This window comes from Pseudorasbora parva, chromosome 23, assembly GCF_024679245.1.
Source record: "Pseudorasbora parva isolate DD20220531a chromosome 23, ASM2467924v1, whole genome shotgun sequence".
NCBI classification, from domain to species: Eukaryota; Metazoa; Chordata; class Actinopteri; order Cypriniformes; family Gobionidae; genus Pseudorasbora; species Pseudorasbora parva.
The window spans coordinates 30,497,287-30,522,451 of NC_090194.1; the positions used below are offsets into that span (position 1 = coordinate 30,497,287).

The window sequence follows — 25,165 nt, forward strand, 5'->3', positions numbered from 1 at the left end:
CATGAAAAAAGGAACACAAATGAGCAGGATATATTTGTCTTCTCATGTCAAAAGAGATTTAAAACGAAAAACACTTTTCTTTTAGAGCCTTTTAGAGCAAACCAACAGAAATAAGCCATTTAAGAGATTGAAACAAACACTTCCACCCAGATTACTCAAAATAAAGTTTTATAATGATCTAAAATAGATAGGTTGAACAAAAACAAAGGATTTTTTCTTGTAGGAGTCAAACCAATGTGTACCGTAGAGCTGTTTTACGATGGAATTGAAGTTGTGGTGAATTTTGCAACATGTATTTTCCTGTTTTATTACTGTAAAGCTGCTTTGAAACATTCTGTTGTATAAAGCGTTATAGAAATAAATGTGCCTTGTTTCATGATTTGTAGTTGTATATTAATCTGTTGTTTTTCCACAGTTATGTAAGCAAAAATGTATTAACAAAAAAGTCGCCATCGTACATTACTGATGAATCTTCATTGTCATTCAGGGTTAACCTTACAAACATGACGTGAACAAACCCTGTTCCTTCATGAGGATAATGCGTTTGTATTGTTCCTGAAACCCGTCGTTCAAGGCCTTCATAGTTCTGCATGGGGAGTGGAAGTCAACAGGGCATGTCCCTTTAACTCTTTATCATCGTGTTCTTTTACATAGTGAAATGAGGTCAGACTGTAGGCTATGGTTTGCTACAGCAGCAAAAATAAATTCATACGTAAAAAAAGCATCTTTGTAATACCACGCTCTTGTGTTATGGCCATGGGCTGCGTTCCAATGATGTCATCTTTTCAATACCAGACACTAATTGAAAGCATAATTTTAATATTCAGTCACAGAACCACGTGTATTGAATTACTGTAATGCAATAGTGAATCATGAGAGCATACTGCCCCCTAGAGAGGACTAAGAACACATGCACTAAAGGAATTGCCATATTGAAACCATATAACTTTCTTTATAACATGAAAACATAAAAACTAAATTATTATTTGAAATAAAATATATAAGATTTTAAAATATATATTTTTTTATTGTATAATTATTAAAATAATGAATGAATGAAAAAAGCTATAGCTTTTGTTTAACTTGATGTACTAAAATTAGTCAAACTAAAATGAAAAAAAAGCAAAGAAAAAACCCCCCCACTAAAATCACAATGAAAACTAATACAAAATTGTATAGGCATTTTAAAAAAAACATGACCAAAACTTTAACCAAAAAAAATATGAACTCAAACTGTTAATAAGACCTAAAATTGTATCTCAATGGTACTAAAAAAACTATAAAACTACGTAAAACATACTTAAACAAATGAAACATAAAGGCGCATATTACGTCACTGGAGTAATTGTCACCAGTGTTTTTAGTGGTCCTGGCGTCTCTGCCGAAAATGTTTCCCACAGTACAGCCCCTCATCCACACAGAAGTGCCCTCGCTCCATGAGACTGAGATCACAGTCCCTGCAGGTGTAGCACTCGACGTGCCTGTAGCGTCCTTCTCTGATCCTCACCGCCTGAGTTCTGCATCAGGAGGACACCGTCAAACGAGCTAAACATCCATGTGTATGTGATCTTTACGCATTTCAGACATGCATTGGACAATCTTGATTTTGTAGAATATAATTTTCTTTCTTGAATGTTCGAAAAATATATTTTTCAAATATATTGCATTGTTGCAGCACCTCTCTTCCTTGTCTGTCAGTACACTTTAGTTCTGGTCTCCAAGTAGCCCCTCCTTCCAAAAAGCGCAGTGTTTTGATTGGTTGGCTGGACCAGTGTGTTGTGATTGGTCAGCCACTTTAATCGTGTTTTGGAAAGCTCTTACCATAACAATTCCAACCATAGACTGTAAAAAAAAATATGGGCCTAGTGTCCGTGATGTCACCTAGGTTCCTGAAGAGCATTTTTGAAGCCCAGAAGTGGGCAGAGCTGGCCGTCGCCATCTTGACGCAGCGTGTCAAATATATATCACTCGGATAACTGAAAATGGGCAAAGAGGTGGGATGTGTGTGGGCTAACAGACAGAAGACAAACTGCAGTGGCAGCATGCACCTGTCCACAAGTGGCCCTGCCTTTAATTATGAAAACCTTTATATTTTTATTTATATAAATACACTATATTGCCAAAAGTTTTGAGATGCCTCCCTTAACATGCACATTCATTTTAATGACATCCCATTCTTAGTCCATAGGGTTTAATATGGAGTTGGCCCACCCTTTGTGGCTATATTCGTCTGCGAAAGCTTTCCACAAGGTTTAGGTTTATTGGAATTTTTGAGCATTCTTCTAGAAGCGCATTTGTGAGGTCAGGCACTGATGTTGGACGAGAAGGCCTGGCTCACAGTCTCCGCTCTAATTCATCCCAAAGGTGTTCTATCGGTTGAGGTCAGGACTCTGTGCAGGCCAGTCCAGTTCCTCCACACCAAACTCACTCATCTGTGTCTTTATGGACCTTGCTTTGTGCACTGGTGCGCAGTCATGTTGGAACAGGAGGGGGCCATCCCTAAACTGTTCCCACAAAGTTGGGAGCATGGAAATTTCCAAAATGTCTTGGCATGCTGAAGCATTAAGTGTTCCTTTCACAGGAACTAAGAGGCCAAGCCCAACCCCTGAAAAACAACCCCACACGATAATTCCCCCTCCACCAAAGTTTACACTTGGTACAATGCAGTCAGGCAAGTACCATACTCATGGCAAACGCCAAACCCAGACTTGCCTATCGGATTACCAGACAGAGAAGCGTGATTCGTCACTCCAGAGAACACGTCTCCTCTGCTTTAGAGTCCCGTGGTGTTTGTGCTTTACGCCACTGCATCCAACACTTTGCATTGCACTTGGTGATGTAAGGCTTGGATGCAGCTGCTCGGCCATGGGAACCCATTCAATGAAGCTCTCTACACACTGATCTTGAGCTAATCTGAAGGCCAAACAAAGTTTGGAGGTCTTTAGCTATTGACCCTGCAGAAAGTTGGCACTTCTGCACACTATCCGCCTCAGCATGCACTGACCCCGCTCTGTGATTTTACATGGCCTAGCACTACGTGGTGGAGTTGTTGTTGTTCCCAATTGCTTCCACTTTGTTATAACACCACTAACAGTTGAGCGTGGAATATTTAGTAGTGAGGAAATTTCACGAATGGACTTATTGCACAGGTGGAACCCTATCACGATACCATGCTTTATGCTGCCTTCACGTGCCATCGGAAATTTGATAATTCCGACTTCTGAAGTCGTGATTACGAAATCATTGCATTCAAGTTTCAAAATGTGAGGGCGTTCATGTGCAATTTTTACCTATAGGAAACTCATATTTACGATAATTCCGAGAGCACCTGAAGGCAGCATTAATCCACTGAGTTCCTGAGAGGGACCCATTCTTTCACAAATGTTTGTAGAAGCGTCTGATGCTTGATTTTATACACCTGTGGCCATGGAAGTGATTGGAACACCTGAAGTCAATGGTTTTGTCTCAATACTTTTGGCAACATAATATATATTGTCTGTGGAAGTCGTAGGACAATAAAATGTTGGTCATCCTGAAACAATACAACAAGCTTATGCTGCGTTCACACCATAACTACTGTAATTTGGAAGAGATGGAATGCCGTGACGTTATACTCGGAGATCAAGTTAGAAGCGACCAAACACCTCGACGTTTTCCCTATTTAAATACAGTTACACAAATAGTTGAACGATCAAGTATGATGACAAAAAAAAACGTGGCGCTTTTCTAAGCGGGTTAAAATGGAACTATAATGTGTTGCGGAATAGCACTTCGACTCAGCGCAGTAAAAAGTCCCTCCCTCACATCTACCCTTCCCTCTCTCATTTCTGTCAATGGGGGGGAGGGGGTTTAGTCAGAGCGATTAAGAGCACGCACTGAGACGAGAGAGGTATGTATCAACTCGTTTTAGTTAAGGGAATAACATTTTAATTTGAAAAAGCGGTGAAGTATCCCTTTAAGCTGTTTATGTTCATTATTATTGTAATGTTATGTGTATTGAGACATGAGGTAGTTTAGCGCAGTCTCGTCTTATGCATTTGTTTGCCCCCCTGTACACCTTCATGAGTTTTGGAGGAGGCCTGGCTTTAGAGATGCTGTAGGGTGGAAACTTATGCTTTCAAAGCTAGCTTGCTATTGCTAGCCTCTCTGAAAATGACCTATCTTTAAATAAGGGATATTGTGACGTGTGAGGAACATTCAAGACTAAAAATCAAAGCATTTCAGGGAATTTAGAAACAGTCCACTCTGATATAGAGAATACCGCAATTTGGAGTGGATTTGTGCTTTGAAACTTTGCAGACCTTTTTCATGCTCAAACAGCAATATTACACTCTAAAAAATGAAAATGTAAAAAAACAACAATGTCCTCTTTTTAGGGTTCTTACACAATGATGTAGCCACATCTCTCACAGGTGCGGAACCTTTGATTGTGCTGGATCGCTCCGGATGGCTGAGATGTTCCTGCACAAATCATGTGCATTTACATTACATCAGGCACTCTTTATGTTTAATTTAACAGGTTTTAAAGCAAGATCATGTTATAAGAGTGGAATGAAATACTCACGTTCTAGTCCCTCCTGTAGTATTCTGAAAGTGTTGGACTGTCTGGGCCGCTGAGGTTGACCTTGCGTACTCTTGATTCTCCTGAGCTCTTCAGGGTTAACAGAACCGTAGCTCCATACTGGATAATTAAAGCTTACCCTGAGACAAGAGTCAAAGAGCAGAATGAGAATAAAGTAGAATTAAGGCAGTTCTGAAGGCGAAAGGGGATCAAACACAGTATTATTATTGTGTTCCTAATAATCCTTTAGGTGAGTGTGAGTGTGTGTGTTTGTGTGTGTAATGTATTTGGACTACGCTATTGTTGCTGCTTATGATTATTGCTGCTGTTTCAGAGCAAGTATGGACTTGCTGCTAACAGATACACAGAAACACTGCTGTGAGCGTGTAAGATATGCTGCTGATGCATAAATAGGCATACATCCTGTAGCAGATCTAGGCAGCTGGATCTGGAGGGTTTTACTCTGATAGCGGGACTAGCTTACAGCAAACTTAAGTAAAGAAGTTTTCTGAGGAGGCATGAGTTTTATTGAACTAAATACATTACAATCGGCTAAAACGAATACGCAGGTTACTTTTCTGAACAAGAGAAAAATCGATCCCAAGCCCGTGCTCTTCACGCTGTTCACGTGAATCGCGGCACAGTTCGACGCACACACACACAAAATACCGGCAGTTCAACAGGGAACGGTCAATGATTCGGATCACCAGTGTCACGTGATTTCAGCAGTTTGGCATGCAATCCGAATCATTGATCGATTCACTGATTCATAACTGTTTGAATCTTTATTTGAGGTTTGAACACAAACGTGGAAGAGAAGACAGTGCTGAATAAAGTCGTAGTTTTTGTTATTTTTGGATCAAAATGTATTTTCGATGCTTCAAAAGATTTTAATGAACTAACTGATGTCACATATGGACTACTTTGATGATGTTTTTATTCCCTTTCTGGACATGGACAGTAAAGTGTGTATACACTTGGATACGCTCTCTGACTAAATATAAAATATCTTAAACTGTGTTCTGAAGATGAACGGAGGTCTTACAGGTGTGGAAGGACATTAGGGTGAGTCATTAATGACATCAATTTGATTTCAGGGTGAACTAACCCTTTAAGAATCATTATTTATTTGAGCATCTGAGTACATCATTTCTGTTCTACAAAATTCAACATAGTAACAAGTTTCAACAGAAGGATATATGATTAAAAAAATTAAAATAAAGGGGGGGGGGGGAAAGAAAACGTAGATATGATGCTCCAAAAGGAGTAGGCAGAAGCTTAAGCTTACTTATTTGAGCAGTAAATACATTACTAGAATCAATAAGATGCGATTAATCACAATTAATATGTATATTGCATGCCAAACATGATGGTATTACTTTTTCTTGGTGGTCGGTGATTTATATGTCGGAATCCTATCAGAAGCAGAGTTGTGTCCTGAGATGGAATCCTTCTGAAATTAATAAACTGAAACATTACTCTTAACCATTAAAAAAAATGATCATTACTTAAAATAAAATAAACATCACCTGAAATAAAATATGAAAAATATCTAGTTGCCAAGGCAATATGTGAACTAAATATATATAAAACTAAACAAAGATAATGTAAAACACAATTTAATTAAAAAATGAACAAAAACTGTATCAATAATACTATAATAAAACTTTCATCTTCCATTCCAAATCTTAATTTTGGCTCGCTTTTTTTTACTGAACACAAGATGGCAGCAAAGCCTTTGGGTTTTGTCCATTTGGCGGTAACTAAATGTACAGACATAAACTCATAGCTACATTACGCACCCACCTGCTCGTGTTGTTTCAGCTGGTTTGGACTGCAGTTTCTCTCTAGTGGGGCTTTGAAGCTCTGAGAACTGCTGAACACATGAACAATAAGAAACATATGATATGTTGTTTGAAGACAGCATGGTTCTAATACACTAACCTCTTGGACTGGCCTTGTAGCGACTCATGGGCTTGCTTTGGCCTCACTGACAGATCCTGGGTTGAAGAAGAAGAACAGCAAGAAGTTGCACAACAGTAAACAGGATCGTTCTCACACTCGTCAGACCGATGTGCCTTGTAGCAACATTTGGCATTGACTGTATGTTCACAAAGAACTGGTCAAACTGTGTGAATAACTAACCGAATGAACAGGGAGTCTTGGATCAGGGTGACCGCGGCGCTGCAGGACATCAGTTTGAGCAGGTCTGTAAGAGAATGAGAAACGGCATGTTTAAGATGTTTTAGTGAAGAACCTTCACAAATCAGTGTTTGTCTGTGGTGAATCTTATGAAAACAGGTTACCTTTTCACGACTACAAAAAACAAATAGAAATGGTTAAATTAGACCTGTATTATATTATTTTAACTTCTTTAAAGGGATAGTTCAGCCATTTCCTCACCCTAAAGCTGTTCCAAAACTGTGAACATTCTTTTTTTCTTCTTCTGCTGAGCACAAAAGAAGATTTAAAGAATATGTAACCAAACAGTTGATGGTCCTCCGTAGCATGAAAAAAAAAATGCTATGGAAGTCAATGGGGTCCACCAACGTCTAGCCATCACAATTTGGCCCTGGTCAAACTCACTTACATTTTTAATCTTGCCCATTTTTTCTGCTTCTAACACATCAAATGTAAGGACAAAATGTTCACTTAACCCACCCACTAAAAAGGTGCCATGATCTGTCAGTGGCCATAATGTAATGCCTGATCATGCATGTTTGCATTAAGATAATTATTATGAGATAAGTATTAAAGTTTTTGGGCAAATACCCTCAAAAATAATAATCCATAATATGAAGAATATAAGTAAGGATTATTCAAATCAATTTGTAAATCTTAAAAACATGCTGAAATATTTGAGTGATGTTCTTACTTGTCATGAAAATAAGGCATTGCACAAAGTCTTGCTCCCTAAAATTAGCTTGACATTTTTAGCGTGATATATGTATTCATGTATTAACCTTTCAATAAGAAGCCAAAGCTGATGTTCATTTATCTTGATTTCGTTCTGAGCCTCCACATTCAACATTTCTGCAGTATCCTGACCATTAATCTCCAATATAACGTCCCCCGCCTGCAGTCCAGCGTCGCCTGCCCTGCTCCCTTCGTGAACCTGACAAAACACAACATGATAAGTGCTTACAGCTCATTTATATACAAACAAGATCTTGTGCTGAAAACTTTCAATATTTTGTTCATGAGAAATGGGCCAAAAATGTTTAGCTCACCTTGGAGACAGTCAGAGTCCTCTTGAAGTCTCTTCCTCCACAGATACGAAACCCCCATGGTGGTGGACCTGTCAAATTCACTCTAAATGTCATCTGTCTGCCACAAGTTGTGAATTTAAATGCCCTTTAACACCAACAAAATCGGTGTGTTTGTGGCCTATGCCGGTAAGACTTAAGGGGTCAGCCGTGTTTATGGTGTATTTTTAAAGTTCTTCTGGAGCTTAGAGATATGGAGGCTCTGTGTGCGGTCAACACCACCCATAAACATCTGTACATGACGCTCTCAGCTGATTGCACCTCCTGGTTTTGTTTGTTTGTTTATGCCATGCCAGCTTCTGTGGCTGTTCTCTTGGCAAGAAATAATTATGGTTAAACTATATCATTTTTAGTAACTTGAGTTAAGTAATCAGATTACTTTAGTAACTTGTAATGGATTACTTTTAAATGTACAACAAAATATCTGAGTTACTTTTTCAAATAAGTAACACAAGGTACTTTGTTTTCATGTATTGACTGACAGCTCTCGTCACCTTGTTGAGAAAAACAGGAGTGGAGCTGTACGCTATGTGAACATGACGGTCGCAGTTCAAGACTAAATGTGAGCATGCATTTATTGATCTCACTCGCACAAAAAAGATTCTGTATTCCACAAAATGAATGAAATCAGTGAAATGCAAAATCAGAATACTATGCAAACCCTTCTTAATTTAATGTTAAAGCTGCAGCCTGTAACTTTTGCACTCTAGCGGTTAATAAACAGAACTGCATGCATCTTGCGGAAGAACAATGCAGTCGGAACTACTTCTCTCTGTTTATGTCTATGGCGAGTCACGTAGGGACTGTGCTCCTCCGCAACGGTTCATACCAGTCTGGCCTGAAAAAAGTCCCAATATAAACACTTATTATAAGTGTACCATAATTATTCAGGCCTTTTAGGGTAAGACAAAAACACGGTTTGGAAAATTGATTCATGTTGTACATTCTCAGTATATAATGTTTGTAAATCTTTAACAGAAAAAAGTTAGGGACAGCTCCAGAAAATCATTTTATGAATTTACTCTTTTGTGGCAGAATCTGCTTCCTCATTGCATTTGATTTCAGTGTCCAGGTTTTCACATCTTACAAGCTTACAAAAAGACTATTTAAGAAGTATTCAGAAATTAAATGATTTGTAAATGAACCTCTCGGGTAAACCATTTTTCATATATGAATAGTAATTCTAACTTTTTTCAGTCACTCTTCTTCCCCCTCAGAATTGGACTTTATAACATGCAATTGTGAGTTTACATCTCCCAATTCTGATTTTTTTCCCCTTAGAATTTGCATGTTTATATCTCACAATTGCAAAAAAAAAAGAAAAAGAAAGATATAAAGAAGGATTTGTAAGATATAAATTCTGATCAGGCCCTTTTGGTCTTGTTTTCAACAGAAACCGAAACAAAAACAAAAAATATTAAATAAATAAAAACCCTGTCCTTTCTGAATGCTTTCATTTAACATTAACCTTTGAATAAAGCTTGGATGAATACTGTTTGAATGTATAAATGAGAAAAGTAAACAAAGTCAAAATGTAAAAAAAAAAGACTGTATTAAAAAATAAGAACATACAGCACACTAAAGAGTCTGCCATGAGGAAATGATCGCGGAGCAGCTAAACACTTAACAGACATTGTTCTTCATGGTTCTACCAACATTAACGTTCTACACATCATTCGTTCACTTTTTCCTTTGATTTTCTTTTTTAAACAATCTTAAATAAATCACTTCAAATTTTTGCATTCTATCTTCTCCTGGGACATCATGCATTACAGTAACATAGCGCACAAATTCAAAACTGTAACAGACTGGGAAAGAAAATAAATAAATTTTAAAAAAGTTCACTCAAGTACACCATGTGTAACTCTCACTCCAAACTAAAATCATAGTCGGCCCAGGAATTGAATGCAACAGAGAAAATGGTGCAATAACGCAAAAGCTCCTGAGACGCAGCAGTAAGCCGAGGGTCTGGCAACGCAGTTTTCCCAGCGGCTCACGAATGACTTCATCAGTTCTACAGGTCTGTCTGAGCAGGTTCATGAAAGGGGCCAGTCTAGGGCCGCACTATATCTGCTGAGGTTCCGGGCTCTCGCCGTAAGCGCCGAGCAGCGCGAGTGAAGTCAAGCAGACAGCTGCATCTCTTCAGGAGCGACTGCGGTCTTCGCTGCTGCCCACTAAAACCTTGCTGTAAAGTTTCTGTTGTTCCTCTTTGAAAACTTCTTTGACTTTCCCTCGTTTCAGACCACCATCCCTGCGATCATGCAAAGCACAAAAGGTTTATGCTTTATTCTTAATTCCACTTTGATCCCAACTCATATTTCATGTGTTTAACACTCTTTACAGAGGAACTCACCATAACAAGTCTGCCAGTCCACCCTTTCTAGCGATGGCCGCTTTAACCCTATTGGCAAACTGCACAGCGTCCTCCCCTTCCTGTAAAAATAATACGAATTTGAAACTCACCTAAATATAGTGAAGGGGTGGTCAAAACGCTCCAAGATAGATTAGAGGTTTGAAGAAAATAACACTTATGTTTGGGTCTGAAATATTTCTTAATGTTTTTAAGTCGATTATTCTCCCCAAGGCTGCATTTATTTGATCATAAATACAGTAAAAATAATATTGTGAAATATTAGAACTCAAAACAATTTTTTATTTTAATATATTATTAGTGGCATCAATTCCTTTAAAAACATTTAAATCACACATTTTTCAAAACAGATTAAAAACAAAAAGAAATATACAGAAATTGAATAAAGTTCTAAAACAGTCTGAACAGCATAAATAATTAATTAAATATAGATTGATCCTTATTAAATGATATGTGCCGTGTCGTGCTTTAATGGTTTAAAAGCATTTGTATGAATAAGATTATGTAATGTACAGTGGATCCGGAAAGTATTCACAGCTTTTCACTTTTTCCACATTTTGTTGTTACAGCCTTATTCCAAAATGGATTGAATTTATTATTTCTCCAGTCTCCAGTCTTTGCTCTATTAGGTTGGGTGGGGAGCATCGGTGCACAGACATTTTCAGATCTCTCCAGAGATGTTTAATCATGTTAAAGTCTGGGCTTTGGCTGGGCCACTCAAGGACATTCACAGAGTCGTCCAGTAGCCATTCTGTGTGCTTAGGGTCATTGTCCTGTTGGAAGATGAACCTTCGCCCCAGAGTGCCCTGGAGCAGGTTTTCATCAAGGACGTCTCTGTACATTGCTGCATTCATCTTTTCCTCGATCATGACTAGTCTCCCGCTAAAAAACATCCCCACAGCATGATGCTGCCACCACCATGCTTCACTGTAGGGACGGGTATTGGCCAGATGATGAGTGGTGCCTGGTATCCTCCAGACATGATGCTTGCCATTCAGGCCAAAGAGTTTAATCTTTGTTTTATCAGACCAAAGGATTTTGTTTCTCATAATCTGAGAGTCCTTCAGGTGCCTTTTGGCAAACTCCAGGCGGGTTTGTTATGCATCTTTTATTGAGGATTGGCCTCCATCTGGCCATTCTGCTAAACAGGCCTAATTGGTGGAGTGCTGCAGAGATGGTTGTTCTTCTAATGGTTCTCCTCTCTCCAGAGAAACGCTGGAGCTCCGTCAGAGTTTCCATCGGGTTATTGGTCACCTCCCTGACTAAAAAGCCCTTCTCCCCCGATCACTCAGTTTGGCCAGGCAGCCAGCTCTAAGAAGAGTTCTTGTGGTTCCAAACTTCTTTCATTTATAGATAATAAAGGCTACTGTTCTCATTGGGACCTTCAATGCTGCAGAACATGTTCTGTACCCTTCCCCAGATCTGTGCCTCGATATAATCCTATCTCGGAGGTCTACAGACAGTTCATTGGACTTCATGGCTTGATTTGTGCTCTGACATGCACTGTTAGCTGTGGGACCTTATATAGACAGGTGTGTGCCTTTCCAAATCATGTCCAATCAACTGAATTTACCACAGGTGGACTCCCAATCAAGTTTTAGAAACATCTCACGGATGATCAGTGGAAACGGGATACACCTGAGCTCAACTGAGTGTCATGGGAAAGGCTGTGAATACTTATGTACATGTGATTTTTGTTTTGTTTTTTATTTTTAATAAATCTGCAAAGATATCAAATACTATTTCACGTTGTCATTATGGGGTATTGTTTGTAGAATTGAGGATCATAATGAATTTAATCCATTTTTGAAAAAGGCAGTAACATAATGAAAAAGTGAAGCTCTGTGAATAATTTCCGCATGCACATTTGCTAGCCCAAGGATGACAGAAAAAAACGGATGCGGCGTTAATTGTATTTTTAATATATTTAACACGTTAAACTGAAACATTTATATCATACATTATCACGCAAATTTTTACAGCACTAATAATAAAAAAAATAATATTATATTAAATGTCTTTATTGTCTCTTTTGATCAATGCAATGCACCTTTGCTGAAAAAAAGTCTTAATTTCTACTTTTCATCTCTTTAAACGCTTTACCACTCACCATTCGGCTCATTGGTGGAAGGTACCAGACGCTACAAACGATGGCCCAACTGCTCATCATGTGCAGCAGGTAGTTCACCATCCCAAATTTGCTACTGTTCCAGAACGCGTCGCCAAAGCGAGGATCATACTGCCAAAACAACAACCAGAGAAATGAAAAGCCACTTCATAACAAAGAAAACAATGTGTAACTTAAAAAGGAGGTTGTTCTAACCTTTATGGCCACAGGATATACTGTGCAGCCGATCTCAAAGCTTCCCTTCTTGAACATCATGACTGAAGTGTTGTTTATACAAGTACCTTAAGAAAAGACAAAATAATTGTATTTATTCCACATATAGTTCGGTAGTATAAACATGAGTTTTAACAACTCACCCTCTGGGAATATGAGGATCGGCAGTTTGCTTTCATCCGCAACGTGGTCACTTAATCTAAAAAAAAAAATACAAAATTATTTGTTTGAATCTGTGACAAAAAAGCTCATATTGCAAATGCTAGAAAATGAATGCATGCAAAGTAAATGCAGTGTTACCGTTTGGCCACTAGGTGTCGGTCCTTCACTTCAGACCTCTCAAACCAGATGTGAGGACATGCCTTCACCATTGCCCTCTGAATGACCCCCATCAGGCCACCATGGACCTGACCCACCTGATGCACACAGACGGATAGCAATAATTGCTAGTGTAATAGAGCATCCTGCTTGGAGCAGTGCGAGTAGAACCAGAGGGGTTACCGTATTACCGTATATTACTTTAAATATCAATCCTAAACCAAATTCATAAACACAAACATCACACTACCATAGCATAGCATCCATCACTGGCAAGAATGATGACGTCAATAGGTGAGGTGTGATTGGCCACACAGATTCCTCCATTTTTGGGTTTATTCTCACTTGAAGAAAAAAAAAGTGAAGTGGATAATAAGAAATATGGAAAATAAAACAATGCAAGATGTGTATCTTTAGTCATCAAGCCACATGACAGCTCTAACAATGTTTAATGTTGGGATATGGAAGTGTTTGTGTGTAAATACCTGTCATGATAGGTGATGATGGCCGTGAGGGCTCTTACACAGATCCGGTAACACATTAAATGAACCTTGTCGCTGAGATAATTCTTCATTCTGCACATTAGACCACAGAAAACATTGTAAACAAACGACATTTACATTACAACAAGAGATTAATGGGTCTGGAATGTTTAGATCAATTAGCCAAAGTATGCATGCATGTGCTTTATGTAGTAATATTTAGCTGTCAAATATTTCTGCATAATGATGCTGAACTGTATATTATCTATTTTTCCATTCAACCAATTTGCACTACAATCTCACATAGTAAAAAAACTTCAACTCAGCACCACCCAATAAGTATATCAATGAAACTGAAAAAAATACACTTATTGATTGATTTATAAATGTTTTTAAAGGGATACTTCACCGCTTTTTCATATTAAACTATGTTATTCCCTTAACTAAGACGAGTTGACCCAAACCTCTCTCGTCTGAGTGCGTGCAGTTAATCTCTTTGACACACGATGACGATCTGATAGCATTTAGCTTAGCTCACTATGGTACCAAACAGAGATCAAGTTAGAAGCGACCAAACACGTGAAATTTTGTAGAAATTGCTAGCTGATGTTTAATCAGTAACTGCTTTTAGACCTAGGTGTCCGCATGTTCTGCTTCTGCAGATGTCAAGCGTTTGGGCCGTATATCTGAACAACATAACCGGACAGCTGGAATTCCGACCTTAGTCGGCTGTTATACTACTCACCTCTTAGTATTTCCGACGGACATACTGTAAATGAGCTCACATGTACTGTGGAGTACGTGTATGAAAGCAGTTAGTCTTTCGGCTAGGACGGGAATATGCTTTTCATGTAAATACAGTCATTGTAACAAGGATCTTTTATTGATTCACCATTGCGACAACAGAATTCACCATTGTGACAACTCAAACCTACTATAACTATAATTACGATAACGACAATCTCTATTTTCTGTTTCCACCTCTCAAGACTACGTAAACTCACACTGAGAGCCAGGGCTGCAGCGCCTATGTTTGCCTGTCGTTGTGTCATATGACGCGTTCTCTGGGAAAAGGCGGGTTTTTGGAGCGTAGCTTAGAACAGGCACTTTTTTTCTTAATTTCTGCGCCTGGGTGTTGTAAAACATATGTATTCTTCTTATGTATATCTTTTTAAATTGACATTTTCATACAATATTCTGTATAAAATTAGTTATAAAATTAAATTGAAAGATGGCCTTTAAAGGCGATTTTCTCAATATTTAGATAGTTTTGCACCCTCATATTTCAGGTTTTCAAATAGTTGCATTTGACCAAATATTGTCCTATATAATAATTATAATAAAATTACCTAATAAACAATACAATCAATAGACAGTTATTTATTCAACTTTCAAATTAACTATAAATCTCAATTAAAAAAAAGCCCCTTATGACTGACTTTGTGGTCCAGGGTCACATAATAAAAAAAAATATTTATTCCTTGTTGCAAAGCTGAATTTCAGCATCACTCCAGTCTTTAGTCATGATCCTTCAGAAATCATTGTAATATATGCTGATTTGCTGCATTTGCACACAAAGCATTTCTTTTTATTATGCCAGTTTAAAACACTTATTTATTATATTATTTTTTTTTAAACAACATTTTTTCAGTTGAAAAGCATTTATTTGAAATATAATTATTTTATATTACTATGAATGTTTTACTGCTAGTAATTGATCCTTTTTAACAGTTTTCTCTTAAGCATTTCAAACTGTTGCATCACAGAACATATAGTATAAGAGACCCAATTTCAGTCATAACTCAAGTGTATTTCATTATTATTTATGACCCTGGACCACAAAACCATAAGGTAATTTTTTGTATTTATTGAGATTTATACATTATATAAAGCTGAATAAATGAGCTTTCCATTGATGTATGGTTTGTTAGGGTTGGACGATTGGATGAAATGCAACTATTTGAAAATCTAGAATCTGAGGGTGCAAAAAAAAACTAAATATTGAGAAAATTGCCTTTAAAGTTGTTAAAATGAAGTCCTTAGCAATGCATATTACTACTAATAATACATTTTTTAAACATTTATGTTAGGAAATGTAAAATATCTTCATGGAACATGATATTTACTTAATAGCCTAATGGAAAAAAAATCAATCTTTTTGACCCATGCAATGTATTGTTGGCTATTGCCACAAATATACCCGTGTGACTTATGACTGGTTTTGTGGTCCAGGGTCACATTTGGTAAGTAGCTCTGCAATAATCAGGATTGCATAGTCCTCATGACAAAATAAAGCATCAACTGTATCCCGATAACACTGTTGTTGTTTTTTTTGCAACTGTTTATATTCCCTTACATATTGACCCAACAAATAAGATGCTGCGACAAGCATTTCAATACAACAGCCTCAGACCTTCAGAAGTGTACAGAGACATACCTTCCATTTGGAAACAGGCCAACGATTGAAGTCAGAACCACGAGAAGACCGACACCGGTGAAAGCAAGCGTGACCCTGTTAAGAGCAACACAGCAAATGCTAAAATGCACAATCTAAGAAGGACACGGCTTAACAATCACTGCACAAACTTTAGTCAGCATTAGAGTGAACATCCTGGGCTAGTGAAGATTACAAAGAGCCTCAGGTGATTTGGAAAAAAAAAGAAAAGGTGTCTGTTTAACTTTGAGCACTTAGCATTGGGCACGGTAAGGCCTTAAAAGTGCTGACAGTTTAAATTACTGTTTGTTTTTAAGGTTTGGAATCGGGCCACACTGAACTTTGACTTACTCACTTAGGCTCCATCTGTTTTGCTAATATTTCTAAAATACGAAGTCTTTTCAGAGCCAGTTTATCACGTCGGATTGATTGAGTAGACCCATTTGAAAATCACCACTGTGGCGAAAACCAACCATATCCGTCCACAAAGCATTCATGCAGAATCCATCGATCTCTCGCTCACCTGAGTGGCAGTAGGAACCCATAGCGGATGAGCACGCCCGCCCCCCAGAGCGCCGTGAGCCTGGTGCTGATGTGGTGGAAGTTGTAGTTGCTGCGGGTCAGCAGGTTCCAGGACTCCAGCTCCTCCGCTGTGAAGCGCTTGGTCACCTCGTCATCGACGATGCTCTCCACGCCCCGCCGGCAGAAATGGAAGATGTCAGACATGTCAAACTCGGGCTCTGCACCGCCACGCCTCATTTCCTGGATCTCCTGTTCGAGTGAAGCTGGTTCTTTAGCAATGATCCCTGTGGGGAAGGGGAATAGCAGGGTTACGACAATGTGAAAGATGTGACGTTGGTGGGAACTCATGTGAATGATCTTTTTAGTGTTTCACCATTGCTGTAGGGTTTGTAGAGATGCTGATTCTTCTCTCTGGCTCCTCGCTCCATTCTTAAGGTCGCCCACTGAAAGAAGAATGTGAATCATTCAGACATAATGAGAAGAAATAAAACGCACATTGTAATCATTCAAAACAGTATCCTGCTGTGTCCATAATAGTGCAGTAATAAAGCCTCAACATATTTTAGTATTTATTCAAATTAAAGGGCAAAAACATTTTTTTGGACCATTTCTTCATATTATGTGATGGTGGATGCGTTCCATTATGGAATTACATTACACAAGTCTTAATTGGATCACTTTATCTTCTTTTTGTTTTATTTTGTACCCCCAAAAGGCAGGCTGGTCTGAGACCCCAAGAGACCTCATACAGCTGTCATGACGATGGGGAAACAAACAACATTCAAGCGATAAACAGCCTTTAGGGCGCCAATTCCACAGAGATACAGCCACCGGGGAGGAGAACACAACGGCTGATCCATGTGTCCTTGTGGAGACATGGAGTTCAGCCAAAGCCCCTGAAAACCTCATATGAGCCCATACACAACATCCGCTGACAGTTCCACAGGCTTCTTTTTTTTCCTTTTCTTTTTTATAATGGGTCAACAGCAATGAATTATCAGTTAGAATGCATCGCTTCGTTTAACCGTTTCTTCACGATGATTCAGTCGAAATGATTCACAAAGCTGCCAATCACTAAGAAATCATATTGGAATCTATAAAACCAATTTAAAATCAGAGCACTTGACACAGGATATCTGTATTATAAGACCTGCACAAATAAAAATGAATACGGTACATCCATAGAGAAACTCATACAATCTCAGATTCTTTAACTTAAACCTATGTACATTTGTACTGTAACTGGTTCATGTATTCATATTTAAACATACACTGGCTTTCAAATGTTTTTGAATGGTAAAAAATAAAAAGTTTAAAAAAAAAGCCTCATGCTGACCAAGGCTGCATTTATTTTATTAAAAATACGGAAACGAAAAGTAATATTGTGAAATTGTAAAATAACTTTTCTGTTTAAATACATTTTAAAATGTAATTTATTCCTCTGATGCAAAGCATCATTACTTCATTCTTAAGTGTCATATGATCCTTCAGAAATCATTCTAATTTCATGCTCAAGAAACGTTTATGATTATTATCAATGTTGAAAACAGTTGTGTAAAACATTTTTTGGGGGGATTTTTTGATGAATAGATTTTTTGACTGATGCGACATACTCGAACGACTTATAGTCCGGAAAACACGGTAACTTACCAAGCTGTCACAGGCTGTAATATATTTTCTTTTTGAGGTGATCTCGGTTCATTGTCCTGCTATTTAGGATCAGACTCTTTGTTGAACATGTATGGGCGAATCATTACGGATGGCATTTTTCCACATTGGACATTTTAAAAACAATTCACCCATCGTGGAGAGTTTGATTGACAGGCGCTCTGACCAATCACAACGCCGATATTGTGCGCCCCCCTGTTGCTATCCGCCATTTGTCCGACAAACAAACCACCACGCTTAGTAGACTGATGTTGTTTTAAACGTGAAAAATGGTAAAAAGGTGCTCGTATGGGCCTTGCAACGCAGACAGCAGGTATCCAGAAAGGCTTGGCGATGTAGTTTCATCCGATCCCGAAACCTGCCCGAAATCCTCATCTGCCATTTCAGACAATGCCCTACACAAACTTCATGTCTGTCTTGTGTCATACAAGTCTAGCTTACTGGTACAGTAATTTATACCACTGTAATTTACATGGTTTATCATATTTGGTATTTATATCCTTATTTACAAAGCGTGAAAAACAACACACCTGGCATTGCTGTAGTGACAGAAGATGGGTTTCCCTTTTCGGTTCGCCTTTGCCACTAACGTTAACGTTACAACAGCTGTTACGGGCTGTGGTGTCATAATTTTTCTGCCACTGTTGTGGCAGGCTTGTGGAGGACTGGCCTGTCATACTGGTAATATTTGGGTTTTACAGAGGTCCAGGGTACTGACCAACGGCATGAGCACAGAAACCTGTGGAGCTAACCACACATTATGTCCTTACAACACACTTAATAATGTTACAGTTGTTAGCTAACGCTAGCTAGGATAACTGCATATGATGTTATATATTATCTTTTAATGATTATAATAGTGAACAGAGAGTTATATACCCAGCGTTACAGGAACAGTGTTGCTCCTTAATGTTGTTATCCTGTTTTAATCGCCAGGTGATGCGGTTGTTCAGTTTTACTCTGTGACTTGTAGGCTATGGCTACAATCTTCATTTTGTTTATTTCATTTCGAGTCACGTTCACATCCTGAATATATCCCTTAAATGCAGAAATGCAGACATTTCTGTCTGAAAGCAACATGTCATTTTTCCAGAAATTGTTCACTATTTCCCAGGGAGTGCACGAATTGACAGTGGGAGCACCATTGCGGATATCGAACGCTTGTCAGACATATAGCAACAGCAACTAAGGGGGCGGGTCTTTGCGAAGGGTGAATTCCCCATGTGTTCTGACGGGGGAGTCGAAACTCATTATAATATACAAAACTGTTATCCAATCATAGCAGTGGGCGTTTACGTCCAAGTCTTCAGTGCGGAAGGCCCATAAGAGCCGAGTGTTCAGGAGAGAGGCTCAAAACCAGGGTGGAAAAATAGCCTATTACTTATTCATTATGATGTTTTTGAACGTAAAAACCATGCAAATGTAATAAGTAACATCAGAGAACAGTATAAAATAATAAAGCCAGTTCATGAACCCTTTAAACTTAAAGAAATGTAATCTAGTAAAATCTAAATAATTAATGTGTTTAAAAAAAATTGTTCGTTTTTGCTTCCTGTGACAGAGCGACCCAGAGAGAATCTACAAGAGTATATACTGAATTAAATAAGATACAGTTTATTGCGTAACCAAAGAAACTAATAAAAATCCTGTTTTTCAGCCCATATTTAAATGATAATTAAGACTTTGTTTCAGATATTTAAAACAATTTATATTTGATTAAACTGAATTTAAGACTTTTTAAGGACCTGCAGGATCCCTCAGGTCCTCATATTTGGCCTTGTTTATCTATATCTGCACATGAATGTACACGTGTGCGCTCAACATTTGATGTCGCTGCATCCGAATTTCCCCTTAGGAATCATTAAAGTGGATTAGTCAAGCAAGGACAGCAGCTGAGCACCGAGCGTGGAAAGATGCCCTTCCACTGTGTGAAAGTAAACAGGGACCCTCGTGCTCGCTGATGATGCTGTGACTCAGGGAGATGCGGAAGCAACGGTCGGGATGGGGAAAGAGTGAACAGTCAAGCTGCTTGTCAAACTAAATTTCGCTCCCCTGTTCAGGGTCACCGGACAGCCGAGTAAGTGGAAGTTAGTCATTGGAACAGCCATCTGGAGTTTTTTAGGGAGTCTGGAGACGATCTGAAAGAGTGACTGTATCAGTCCAGATGGATGAGAGAGCGGAACAGTAGGAAATAGGAAAGGTCACACACAGCTCCTTCTCCTTCTAGCAAACAAATTGTTTCAACAATTAGGAATATTTAGGCTCCTCATGATTTGATTTTAATTGACAATCACATGCGTTTCAATTTTTCAAGACACAGTGTAGGGGAGCCAATATTATGCATTAAAGGCACACCATGTAGTTTTTTGTCACTAGAGGTCGCCTATTTAAAACAAAGGCGTATCTTGATACCCCAGAGATTGAGCACAGAATCTTGGGACATGTTGATTTCACCTCATAGTCAGTGAAAAGGATTGGGATGTGACGCGGGCAGAAATCATATTATGGATGCGATTATTACGTTACTTTAGTGTGAAGCAGTGTTGTGGGAGTTGAACAAGGTCACTAAAGTGGTTGGTAATGAGAGATGACGCGGTTTGACAGCAGCGGAACATTTATTATGCTATTACGCTTACGTAACATAGCGCTGTTTATAATATTCGATACATTTAAGTGTGTTGGAAATGTTATAACGTTACTCTAGGTTCGCTCCGTGGCTGCTATGAGACATTTGTTGCAAGCTAGACCAATACAAGACTAGCATATTAATAAATGCTGGGTGGCTTGTGTTGCTAAACAGCATGCAGTTAATTAAAAAACGTATTGTATGATGAAGAGAATGTTGTATTACTGTACAATAATTAGTTTTCTGTCTATAAATGCCTCCAAACTATTGTTCTCTTGTCTAATAAAACAATCTATTAGAACGGAAATCGAGGGTAACGCAGATATGATGTCATTGATAGGCAAGAAAGGGTTAAAATTGCTTATTTCTCTAGATTTAAACATTCTAGGAAACGTTTGGAATAATGTAAGAACACAAGTCAACAAAATATATAACACTGTTCTAGTGGTTTTTGGAGATTTTAATCCAAAAATCGTACATATTGTGCGTTTAAAACATGCTTTAGTCCTAAGGATTAACTTGATGTTATTCAAAGTTACTAGCTGTCAGCTCCAAAAAGAGAATCCTCAGACAGGCCATCGTTTCTCCATTTCTGAATGGAAACAAGGAATAGGACGTAGGTTATTTCTATAACAGTATATTACCATATTACTTCACATTTCTGCAGGATACAATATGCATACTATGAGCTGTATGTAAATTTTCTGATTGCACATACAGAGATGACCTACAAAATTGCCAAAAATGCAGTATTCCAATTAAGAATCATTTAAATTAATTCAAAAATGATTGCGTGATGCAAAACCATTAATGATTTTTTTTCTCAACAAAAGTTACTTCATTGAAAAGATCAGGGAAAGTCTCATACTCTATCCCACATACCAAAGGTGCATTTAAGTAATCAAAAACACAAAGTGTGAGATATTGTGAAATATCATTACAATAACTTTTTTTATTTTAATATGTTCTCTTTTAATATGTTATCTGACATGTCAGAAGCCATAAGTAAAGTCTTCAGTGTCACATTATCCTTCAGAAATCCTTCTAATATTTCTTATAATTTTTCATTGTATTATTCTTAATTAAAGGCACAATATGTAATTGTTCCCCACTAGAGGTCGCTTATTCAAAGCAAAGGCATAGCTTGATGATGCTTGGATTTGTCAGTGCTTGTATTATGCCGCAGACGACCGCTTCCGCTTCTTCTGCTCGTGTGTATGTGGGGTAAGCACACTGCAGTAAACTAGATCGAAATTAGGCATGGTAAAACCAAGCGGCAACCTCCCGCGATCTCTCTTGAAGCCAATACGGAAGTAATGTAAACTGCAATTTCTCAACTGGCCACTAGGGACAGGCTCCAGAAGGGAGCAGAATCTCATTGAGCCCCATGTTAAAATTCTCAACTTTAAAGCAGAAAAAAACATGTTTACAGCCTGGTACAAATTGTGGTTTTGGCTTATAAGGCTAATGTTGATCTTCATGACAACTCTGAGGGGGGTGAATTTTTTTATAACTCATTCGTTTACGTTATATAAAGCCTTAAGGTTCTGCATAATTAAGGGCGTGGTTACAAGTGGATAGCCATTTATCCGCCGTCTATAGTTATTGCGTCACCTCAGCTCCGCGCACATCCCGCCTTTTTGCCCATTTTCTGTTATCCGGGAGTGACACGCGATTACTCGCTCACAAGATGGCAACGCCCAGCTCGCCCCTACTTTAAGCTTCAGAACGGCTTATCAGAATCCTATGGGTGACGTCACGGACACTACGTCCATATTTTTTTACAGTCTATGGGTAAAACGTGGTACTCGCGGTAATTCAAGAAAACGAGATTTAAACAATAAGACTAATTGTTGGGCTATATAACAATGATGTATTCTGTCAATCAATGTATCCAAACAGTTGCACACGGGTTTTATAAAATACATATATTAAAGAGTCTTTGGTGTTTCCATGGTTTCTACAAAATAAAACTGGAACGTTCCGCGTCTTGGTTAAAATTGCTTATTTCTCTAGATTTAAACATTCTAGGAAACTTTTGGGGTAATGTAAATACATAAGTCAATAAATTACATAACATTGTTCTAGTGATTTTAGATATTTTAATCCAAGAATTTTACATATTGTGCCTTTAATTAATCAATATAAATGTCTTTACTTTCACTGAATTTGTATCTGACCCATCAATGTGGGTTTCATAACTTTTTTAGGCCTAAATTTTTTACAAGGTCAAGCAAAGAGCTACACGACGCAGATGACCTGAAGCAAAACAAACTCTTTCTCTCGTGTGGTAAAAAAAACTTTATCGAGTTGGTCGGGTACAACTCGAGATAAAGTTCACACATTTTCAAACGACTTTAAACTACCAGATTCATACAACATTGCATGTTGTCTATAAAGTTTTGTAGATAAAAGAATATGTGACAGCACAGGTTAAAGTCTGAGGCAAAGTCAAATGACAGCCAGACCCTCCAGACTTACTAATTCAGTCAATCGTTCGTGAATGTGTGTTGTATGTTTAGCCTCTGGCATCTTCAGTGAAGGGAGAGTGCTGACTACTGAACCTAGTAGTAAAACACAGATGACTCAAATGATTCCCCTGAATGACCTTTCTGCTTATTAATATTATGAGATGTTTACAGCGCAATCTGACCATCTCACCTGGTTTAACTTTCCATAGCTCCTCTGATATTCTTGGATAATCATTGTAAATGGCCTCACTCACCTCAAAAAGCTTAATCAGCGACTTCATATACAGTCTGCGGATCCCGAAGGACACGCCGAGGATTGCGGGTACAATGATGAACACCAGCAGAAGGGTGAACCACACCGTGAAGGAAATGCCCAGGAGCATACAGATCAGGCTGTCAAAGGGGAAGAGGTAGGACTCCATCTTGACCAAGGGAAGGAACGATCTAAAAGTGACGAGATTACCTAAACACGGCCTGATGGACTCCTCGATAGCGCCTCAATTTCAGAAGCCTACGCTGAAACACGGCCTTCATGGGCTTATAGGGAAAAATGATCATTTTATATCCATATCCATCAAATTTACACCTCAAGGTGTTACAGTCAAGTCTCCGGGATGCGTCAGGGTTAAGAAAACCCTACACAAGCCTGGAGTGTTGGAAAATAATAAATAAATGTGCATAAATATTCAATCTTTCCACCTTCTACAGTCTCTTGAGATAATATCTCTGAATCAATGACCTATTTGATAAGGTCTCACATCACCGTCATCTGCCATTTCCGACATATCTAGGGAAAAAAAGAAAAAATGTTTTTGAAGAGTTAAAAAAAACTCATAATCAACTGTCCAGATCAAATATTTCGTTTCTGATATAATTACAAAAAAAAGAGGGGAAATGTTTTTGAAGAGAAATGCGAGTAATAAAATGATACATCCCTTTTAGCCGTTTAAGAATAATAATCTGAAGCAGAATTATATTGTGAGTAATGCCATGTATTGATAGACACCATTAAATGGCTGTAATGAGCGTTTCATTTATCGTAACGGTAAATTCAACGGCCCATCAAAAGCTAAATGTCTATATTACAAGCATATTCCTCATCCTAACATCGGGAATAAATGTTAATTAGATCTTAAATGCATCATAAATGGGTTAAAACTGCAGTTGTGTGAAACACTGTTTGTATGCAGATGTAACGTTACATGAATGGATGCTAAAGCGCTTATCAACAGCTTTTGTTTTAATCACGTAATTAAACTCCCAAACGTTTTTGAATGTATGAAACCCGCTGTTTATACTGACCTGCTCCCTGAAGATGGCGTTTAAATGCTAATTTGTCCTCTCTATAAAATACTAATTTGACATTTTATCAACGTGAGATGCAGCTGTTGTTGTTGTTATACAAGTTTAAGAGCATCAGCAGCGGCGCGATGCTCGCTCGGCTGCCGCAACTTCCGCTTCCGGTGGGCTCGGCTGCTTCGACATTGGCTGAGGATGTTTGCTCCTCCTGCCGATGATCTCAGAGCAGTTGTTATATGTGCTTTTGTGTTTCGGGAATTGATAGTCGCGGGAATAGCTGATTCAAGATCAGTAGCGTCTCCATTATTTATTATATTACGTTACAAATATGATTTTATTTAACGGGTAACTTAATGTTCTTGGATGATTTGTATAAAAATTTAATAAGTTATTAGTTCTTTTTTAAAATAGTTTACTCTTGGTTTTGTGAAGCTATATAAAAATCACACTAAAATTGTATGTAAACTTAGTACCATACTTGTAATTTGATACTTTTAAAATGCAGTATGTTCAGTATAAAACAAAAAATCTCAAAGGTAAATAATATTTTTTTACAGTCTATGGTAAATACCAGTAGGCTCTTGTTGACACTTCTAATTTAGCTTCAAGGGCTAGTTCAAACAAAAATGCTAATTATTTCATTAATTACTCCAACGTTCCAAACCCCCTCAGACATTTGCAGAAATTAAGATCTTTTGATGAAATCTGAGAGCGTTCTGTCCCTCCATTGACGGCTATGCAACAACCTTGATGCTTCAAAAAGTTCATAAAGAGACCATAAGATTTATCCATATGAACTGAGCCGT

The 25,165-nt window shown here is 38.1% G+C and overlaps 2 protein-coding genes across 7 annotated transcripts; both read right to left on the minus strand.

Moving 5' to 3' along the window:
• Positions 1–1,207: 1,207 nt before the first annotated feature.
• LOC137062238 (PDZ and LIM domain protein 2-like) lies at positions 1,208–8,070 on the minus strand. 2 transcript variants are annotated; one of them, XM_067433094.1, is made up of 9 exons: positions 7,792–8,070; positions 7,525–7,676; positions 6,707–6,770; positions 6,506–6,561; positions 6,368–6,434; positions 5,941–6,014; positions 4,565–4,701; positions 4,386–4,461; positions 1,208–1,517 (listed from the first exon to the last, which is right to left on the minus strand). In XM_067433094.1, exons 1-9 carry the CDS (start codon positions 7,882–7,884, stop codon positions 1,361–1,363), a joined length of 876 nt encoding a protein of 291 aa, XP_067289195.1. In that variant the 5' UTR covers positions 7,885–8,070; the 3' UTR covers positions 1,208–1,360. The 2 variants fall into 2 exon arrangements, with proteins under 2 accessions (XP_067289195.1, XP_067289194.1); XM_067433093.1 differs by having other exon boundaries at positions 6,368–6,437.
• Positions 8,071–9,238: 1,168 nt separating this feature from the next.
• On the minus strand, positions 9,239–24,503 carry gpat4 (glycerol-3-phosphate acyltransferase 4). 5 transcript variants are annotated; one of them, XM_067433087.1, is made up of 14 exons: positions 24,363–24,503; positions 23,251–23,847; positions 23,071–23,153; positions 16,669–16,738; positions 16,297–16,579; positions 15,777–15,851; positions 13,343–13,432; positions 13,108–13,201; positions 12,840–12,955; positions 12,683–12,738; positions 12,522–12,607; positions 12,309–12,437; positions 10,181–10,260; positions 9,239–10,078 (listed from the first exon to the last, which is right to left on the minus strand). In XM_067433087.1, exons 2-14 carry the CDS (start codon positions 23,480–23,482, stop codon positions 9,970–9,972), a joined length of 1,503 nt encoding a protein of 500 aa, XP_067289188.1. In that variant the 5' UTR covers positions 23,483–23,847; positions 24,363–24,503; the 3' UTR covers positions 9,239–9,969. The 5 variants fall into 5 exon arrangements, with proteins under 5 accessions (XP_067289188.1, XP_067289189.1, XP_067289190.1 ...); XM_067433088.1 differs by lacking the exon at positions 23,071–23,153 and having other exon boundaries at positions 23,315–23,847; XM_067433089.1 differs by lacking the exon at positions 24,363–24,503 and having other exon boundaries at positions 23,315–23,452.
• Positions 24,504–25,165: the final 662 nt, after the last annotated feature.

Excerpts from the sequence above, each read along its gene's own strand:
- gpat4 (XM_067433087.1), bottom strand. The coding sequence starts at position 23,482 with ATGGAGTCCTACCTCTTCCCCTTTGACAGCCTGATCTGTATGCTCCTG. Across the intron at positions 23,154-23,250 it reads GCTATGGAAAGTTAAACCAG|GTTCAGTAGTCAGCACTCTC; the intron begins GTGAGATGGTCA and ends TTTTACTACTAG. Across the intron at positions 10,079-10,180 it reads GGACTGGCAGACTTGTTATG|GGATGGTGGTCTGAAACGAG; the intron begins GTGAGTTCCTCT and ends GCATGATCGCAG.
- LOC137062238 (XM_067433093.1), bottom strand. The coding sequence starts at position 7,884 with ATGACATTTAGAGTGAATTTGACAGGTCCACCACCATGGGGGTTTCGT. Across the intron at positions 6,562-6,706 it reads CAAGACTCCCTGTTCATTCG|GATCTGTCAGTGAGGCCAAA; the intron begins GTTAGTTATTCA and ends TCTTCAACCCAG. Across the intron at positions 6,015-6,367 it reads AGCTGAAACAACACGAGCAG|AAGGATTCCATCTCAGGACA; the intron begins GTGGGTGCGTAA and ends TATTAATTTCAG.